At 46.1% G+C, this 7,500-nt stretch overlaps 1 protein-coding gene across 1 annotated transcript in view; it reads right to left on the bottom strand.

The window, feature by feature from the left end:
• The window catches only part of LOC124022073 (rho GTPase-activating protein 7-like), a gene marked incomplete at its 5' end in the record, with an annotated part of 18,982 nt that extends 16,993 nt beyond the window's left edge, over nt 1-1,989 (bottom strand). The window contains 1 exon segment of the mRNA XM_046337132.1: nt 1,781-1,989. Coding sequence (XP_046193088.1) covers nt 1,781-1,989 — 209 coding nt within the window.
• Between the last annotated feature and the right edge of the window lie 5,511 nt (nt 1,990-7,500).

Below are 7,500 nucleotides of genomic sequence, written 5' to 3'. Positions count from 1 at the left end.
TCTCAGAAGAATGACCACAGCTTGGTAAATGAGAAGGGAACATGCTACGATCCCAGAAGGTAATTCTGGGTATGCGCAGCCAAGCCTCCAACTCAAAAAATCAAATGGTCTCAGTGATTAAAAGACCTGACATAAGCCTGCCATAACCCTGTCGTAAGCCTGCCATAACCCTGTCGTAAGCCTGTCATAACCCTGTCGTAAGCCTGCCATAAACCTGTCGTAAGCCTGCCATAACCCTGTCGTAAGCCTGTCATAACCCTGTCGTAAGCCTGCCATAACCCTGTCGTAAGCCTGTCATAACCCTGTCGTAAGCCTGTCATAACCCTGTCGTAAGCCTGTCATAACCCTGTCGTAAGCCTGCCATAACCCTGTCGTAAGCCTGTCATAACCCTGTCGTAAGCCTGTCTGTCGTAAGCCTGCCATAACCCTGTCGTAAGCCTGTCGTAAGCCTGTCGTAAGCCTGCCATAACCCTGTCGTAAGCCTGTCATAACCCTGTCATAAGCCTGTCATAACCCTGTCGTAAGTCTGTCATAACCCTGTCGTAAGTCTGTCATAACCCTGTCGTAAGCCTGCCATAACCCTGTCGTAAGCCTGTCATAACCCTGTCATAAGCCTGTCATAACCCTGTCGTAAGTCTGTCATAACCCTGTCGTAAGTCTGTCATAACCCTGTCGTAAGCCTGCCATAACCCTTACTCTGCCCCTGCCAGCCTGGAGAAGGCGTGGAACTTCTCTGACTCATTGAAGCTGGGTGGGGTGAAGACAATCACAGCACTATACAGAGATTTGAGGTGAGGCTTTAGCTATTTGCTTTGTCCAGATCATGAAGCTAGGTTAGATAAGAAGATGGAGGGAGGGAGAGGTGGAGAGAGAGAGAGAGTAAATGAGAGAGAGAGAGAGAGAGACACATACAGACAGACAGACAGACAGACAGACAGACAGACAGACAGACAGACAGACAGACAGACAGACAGACAGACAGACAGACAGACAGACAGACAGACAGACAGACAGACAGACAGACAGACAGACAGACAGACAGACAGACAGACAGAGAAAGAGAGAGTTGTGCTGAGGGAAGGAAGGGAGGGAAAGAGAAATAGAAAAGGGAGATTGACAGAGAGAAAAGAGATAGAATTCCATGTAAGAGAATGATAGAAGAATACATCCCCTGGTCTGCAGTCTCAACAGTCCTCACAGACATCCCCAGAAGGAGGAGACACCAAAGGGGATACTGAGTGACATTGGACAATCTCGAACCAGTGGCCATAATCTATAACTGCATGATGGAGAGGGGGTGTTCGGTCATTTCGGTAATTGACGAAGACTGGGCCTATAGACTCGGCCTCCAGGTCTTCATTTTAACAGCCTGTGCGTGTGAACTCTGTGATTGCCCCCGTCAAAAGATGACAACGTATACCAGTGCACCAGCAATTAGCTAGCCTGGGAAAAGAATGTTGAAACCCCCCTTACGTTCAGACCCAACAGGCTGCTATCTGTGGGAGGAGAGTGGGAGGAATTCCAACTAGAGGAAAAATAGAGCCTATGATTGTTGTGGTTGTCTATTTGTTTGTAGGCCTAGGCTTCAACTAGCGCTATCGGAGCAGCATGCTAGGCTATAGGCTAAGGGTTTTTATACCTACACTCAATATCATTTTTGGGGGCCTGCATTTTCAGCTGTTTTTGTGTGAGACCTTGTGTGAGAAAAATCCCAATGTGTTTGTCACAAACTCCAAGTTTTATGAACCTTAACTAATCAAAATGGCCGCCGCCGACTCACCAGCTGAAGCCGTGTTTGTTGGTGGGGGTGTGTTTCTCCAGGAGGGCTGTAAGCTGGAGCAGGCAGAGCTTCTGGAGCAGGTTCATCTGCAGTACTGACTGGCAGCCCATCTGCCGCTGGGCCCAGGAGTGACTGGGCCGGTGGGAGGCCTGGAAACTGGGCCAGCGCAGTTTCTGAGGCCTTGGGTAGAGAGAAATATATGTGTTAACCTAATATATTGCACAGCAAACAGAAAAATACGGAGGGATATCAGAAGCACAATCTATGTTCAAAATACAAAAGCACTAATGTTTGCAAAGAATTTCATATAAATATATATCAAATATGTGTGTAAAATATATATGTCAAAATATATAGGTTAACGTATATTAGGGAAAAATAAACAAAACACACAAGTGTTCACACACAGAGACATATAGGAGAAGATACGTCTTCATCATTTTCAGAAGTTGACCAGAGGTCATAAAGCCCTCTCCTCTGACCAGGTAACTAGCAGGACATCCATCCAGACGAGTCCTATGACCCCTGTGTTAAGAGATGCTCACTGGGATAACAGGGATTGATCGAGCCCAGAGGATCCCAACTCCGTTCCTCCAGTAGAAGTACACATTTTTATTGTGGCCCTGGACAAACACACCTGATTCAACTCGTCAACTAATCATCAGGCCCTCGATGAGGTTTGTCCGATGCTACAACAAAACCAGGTGCTTATGGGGGAACTCAGGGACTGGAGTTGGGAAGCACTGGTCTTGCCTGGCTGTCAGCGGCTACGGGAGCGCCGGAAACCTTCTGGAATTCTGCCTGTGGATTCCTGAGGGAATGGCTGCATCGCCGCGGAGACGGATCGGCATTCCCGAGATCCGAGGTATTCACTGCACCTCATCACCGTGACAGCCGGTTACGTAAGGGTCAGGGCTGGGAGAGTCGTCTCAACTTGTCCACCCTGTCTGTGTGTTCCTCCCTCCATCTGACTTTATTTCTGTCTCTTTCTGTACCTCTACCCATCTCTCTCTTTCTGTACCTCTACCCATCTCTCTCTTTCTGTACCTCTACCCATCTCTCTCTTTCTGTACCTCTACCATCTCTCTCTTTCTGTACCTCTACCCATCTCTCTCTTTCTGTACCTCTACCCATCTCTCTCTTTCTGTACCTCTACCCATCTCTCTCTTTCTGTACCTCTACCCATCTCTCTCTTTCTGTACCTCTACCCATCTCTCTCTTTCTGTACCTCTACCATCTCTCTCTTTCTGTACCTCTACCCATCTCTCTCTTTCTGTACCTCTACCCATCTCTCTCTTTCTGTACCTCTACCCATCTCTCTCTTTCTGTATCTCTCTACTGTACCACCCATCTCTCTCTTTCTGTACCTCTACCCATCTCTCTCTTTCTGTACCTCTACCCATCTCTCTCTTTCTGTACCTCTACCCATCTCTCTCTTTCTGTACCTCTACCCATCTCTCTTTCTGTACCTCTACCCACTCTCTCTTTCTGTACCTCTACCCATCTCTCTCTTTCTGTACCTCTACCCATCTCTCTCTTTCTGTACCTCTACCCATCTCTCTCTTTCTGTACCTCTACCCATCTCTCTCTTTCTGTACCTCTACCCATCTCTCTCTTTCTGTACCTCTACCCATCTCTCTCTTTCTGTACCTCTACCCATCTCTCTCTTTCTGTACCTCTACCCATCTCTCTCTTTCTGTACCTCTACCCATCTCTCTCTTTCTGTACCTCTACCCATCTCTCTCTTTCTGTACCACTACCCATCTCTCTCTTTCTGTACCTCTACCCATCTCTCTCTTTCTGTACCTCTACCCATCTCTCTCTTTCTGTCTGTCACTACCCATCTCTCTCTTTCTGTACCTCTACCCATCTCTCTCTTTCTGTACCTCTACCCATCTCTCTCTTTCTGTACCTCTACCCATCTCTCTCTTTCTGTACCTCTACCCATCTCTCTCTTTCTGTACCTCTACCCATCTCTCTCTTTCTGTACCTCTACCCATCTCTCTCTTTCTGTACCTCTACCCATCTCTCTCTTTCTGTACCTCTACCCATCTCTCTCTTTCTGTACCTCTACCCATCTCTCTCTTTCTGTACCTCTACCCATCTCTCTCTTTCTGTACCTCTACCCATCTCTCTCTTTCTGTACCTCTACCCATCTCTCTCTTTCTGTACCTCTACCCATCTCTCTCTTTCTGTACCTCTACCCATCCTCTACCCATCTTTCTTTCTGTACCTCTACCCATCTCTCTCTTTCTGTACCTCTACCCATCTCTCTCTTTCTGTACCTCTACCCATCATCTCTCTCTCTTTCTGTACCTCTACCCATCTCTCTCTTTCTGTACCACTACCTCTCTCTCTTTCTGTACCTCTACCCATCTCTCTTTTCTGTACCTCTACCCATCTCTCTCTTTCTGTACCTCTACCCATCTCTCTTTCTGTACCTCTACCCATCTCTCTCTTTCTGTACCTCTACCCATCTCTCTCTTTCTGTACCTCTACCCATCTCTCTCTTTCTGTACCTCTACCCATCTCTCTCTTTCTGTACCACTACCCATCTCTCTTTCTGTACCACTACCCATCTCTCTTTCTGTACCTCTACCCACGTCTCTTTCTCTTTCTGTACCATTACCCACGTCTCTTTCTCTTTCTGTACCTCTACCCATCTCTCTTTTTCTGTACCTCTACCCATCGTCTCTTTCTCTTTCTGTACCTCTACCCATCTCTCTCTTTCTGTACCTTACCCATCGTCTCTTTCTCTTTCTGTACCTCTACCCATCTCTCTCTTTTCTGTACCTCTACCCATCTCTCTTCTGTACTTTCTCTTTTTCTGTACCTCTACCCATCTCTCTCTTTCTGTACCTCTACCCATCTCTCTCTTTCTGTCTCTTTCTCTTTCTGTACCTCTACCCACTGTCTCTTTCTCTTTCTGTACCTCTACCCATCTCTCTCTTTCTGTACCTCTACCCATCTCTCTCTTTCTGTCTCTCTTCTCTTCTGTACCTCTACCCATCTCTCTCTTTCTGTACCACTACCCATCTCTCTCTTTCTGTACTCTTCTGTACCTCTACCCATCTCTCTCTTTTTCTGTACCACTCTCTCTCTTTCTGTACCATTATCTCTCTCTTTCTGTACCTCTCTCTCTCTTTCTGTACCTCTACCCATCTCTCTTTTCTGTACCTCTACCCATCTCTCTCTTTCTGTCTCTACCCATTCTCTTTTCTGTACCTCTACCCATCTCTCTCTTTCTGTACCTCTACCCATCTCTCTCTTTCTTTCTGTACCTCTACCCATCTCTCTTTCTCTTTTTCTGTACCTCTACCCATCTCTCTCCTCTTCTGTACCTCTACCCATCTCTCTCTTTCTGTACCTCTACCCATCTCTCTCTTTCTGTACCTCTCTTCTGTACCTCTACCCATCTCTCTCTTTCTGTACCTCTACCCATCTCTCTCTTTACCCATCTTTCTGTACCTCTACCCATCTCTCTTTCTGTACCTCTACCCATCTTCTCTTTCTGTACCTCTACCCACGTCTCTTTCTCTTTCTGTACCACTCTTTCTCCATCTCTCTTTCTTTCTGTACCTCTACCCACGTCTCTTTCTCTTTCTGTACCACTACCCATCTCTCTCTCTTCTCTGTACCTCTACCCACGTCTCTTTCTCTTTCTGTACCTCTACCCATCTCTCTCTTTCTGTACCTCTACCCACGTCTCTTTCTGTACCTCTACCCACGTCTCTTTCTCTTTCTGTACCTCTACCCACGTCTCTTTCTCTTTCTGTACCTCTACCCATCTCTCTTTCTGTACCTTTCTTTCTGTACCTGTACCTCTACCCACTCTTTCTGTACTCTACCCATCTCTCTCTTTCTGTACCTCTACCCATCGTCTCTTTCTCTTTCTGTACCACTACCCATCTCTCTCTTTGTACTCTTTCTCTTTCTCTTTCTGTACCTCTACCCATCTCTCTCTTTACCTCTACCCTCTCTTTCTCTTTCTGTACCTCTACCCACGTCTCTCTTTCTGTACCACTACCCATCTCTCTTCTCTTTCTGTACCTCTACCCATCTTTCTCTTTCTGTACCTTTCTCTTTCTGTACCTCTACCCACGTCTCTTTCTCTTTCTGTACCACTACCCATCTTTCTCTTTCTGTACCTCTACCCATCTCTGTACTCTCTTTCTCTTTCTGTACCTCTACCCATCTCTCTACCCATCTCTTTTTCTCTTTCTGTACCTCTACCCATCTCTCTCTTTCTCTTTCTGTACCTCTACCCATCTCTTTCTCTTCTGTACCACTACCCATCTCTCTTTCTTTTCTGTACCTCTACCCATCTCTCTCTTTCTCTTTCTGTACCTCTACCCATCTCTCTCTTTTCTCTTTCTGTACCTCAACCCATCTCTCTCTTTCTCTTTCTGTACCTCTACCCATCTCTCTCTTTCTGTACCTCTACCCATCTCCCTCTTCTCTTTCTGTACTCTACCCATCTCTCTTTCTGTACCTCTACCCATCTCTCTTTCTCTTTCTGTACCTCTACCCATCTTTCTTTCTGTACTCTTTCTGTACCTCTACCCATCTCTCTTTCTGTACCTCTACCCACGTCTCTTTCTCTTTCTGTACCTCTACCCATCTCTCTCTTTCTGTACCTCTACCCACGTCTCTTTCTCTTTCTGTACCTCTACCCACGTCTCTTTCTCTTTCTGTACCTCTACCCATCTCTCTCTTTCTGTACCTCTACCCACGTCTCTTTCTCGTTCTGTACCTCTACCCATCTCTCTCTTTCTGTACCTCTACCCACGTCTCTTTCTCTTTCTGTACCTCTACCCACCTCTACCCACGTCTCTTTCTCTTTCTGTACCTCTACCCACGTCTCTTTCTCTTTCTGTACCACTACCCATCTCTCTTTCTCTTTCTGTACCTCTACCCACGTCTCTTTCTCTTTCTGTACCACTACCAATCTCTCTCTTTCTGTACCTCTACCCACGTCTCTTTCTCTTTCTGTACCTCTACCCACGTCTCTTTCTCTTTCTGTACCACTACCCATCTCTCTTTCTCTTTCTGTACCTCTACCCACGTCTCTTTCTCTTTCTGTACCTCTACCCACGTCTCTTTCTCTTTCTGTACCACTACCCATCTCTCTTTCTCTTTCTGTACCTCTACCCATCTCTCTCTTTCTCTTTCTGTACCTCTACCCACGTCTCTCTTTCTGTACCACTACCCACGTCTCTTTCTCTTTCTGTACCTCTACCCATCTCTCTCTTTCTCTTTCTGTACCTCTACCCATCTCTCTTTCTCTTTCTGTACCTCAACCCATCTCTCTCTTTCTCTTTCTGTACCTCTACCCATCTCTCTTTCTCTTTCTGTACCTCAACCCATCTCTCTCTTTCTCTTTATGTACCTCCACCCATCTCTCTCTTTCTCTTTCTGTACCTCAACCCATCTCTCTCTTTCTCTTTCTGTACCTCTACCCATCTCTCTCTTTCTCTTTCTGTACCTCAACCCATATCTCTCTTTCTATTTATGTACCTCTACCCATCTCTCTCTTTCTGTACCTCTACCCATCTCTCTCTTTCTCTTTCTGTACCTCTACCCATATCTCTCTTTCTCTTTATGTACCTCCACCCATCTCTCTCTTTCTCTTTCTGTACCTCTACCCATATCTCTCTTTCTATTTCTGTACCTCTACCCATATCTCTCTTTCTCTTTCTGTACCTCTACCCATATCTCTC

The sequence above is a fragment of the Oncorhynchus gorbuscha genome, unplaced genomic scaffold (assembly GCF_021184085.1).
Source record: "Oncorhynchus gorbuscha isolate QuinsamMale2020 ecotype Even-year unplaced genomic scaffold, OgorEven_v1.0 Un_scaffold_1286, whole genome shotgun sequence".
Lineage (NCBI taxonomy): Eukaryota > Metazoa > Chordata > Actinopteri > Salmoniformes > Salmonidae > Oncorhynchus > Oncorhynchus gorbuscha.
The sequence above is the reverse complement of the archived record's forward strand: the minus strand, read 5'-3'. Positions and strand labels throughout refer to the sequence as shown.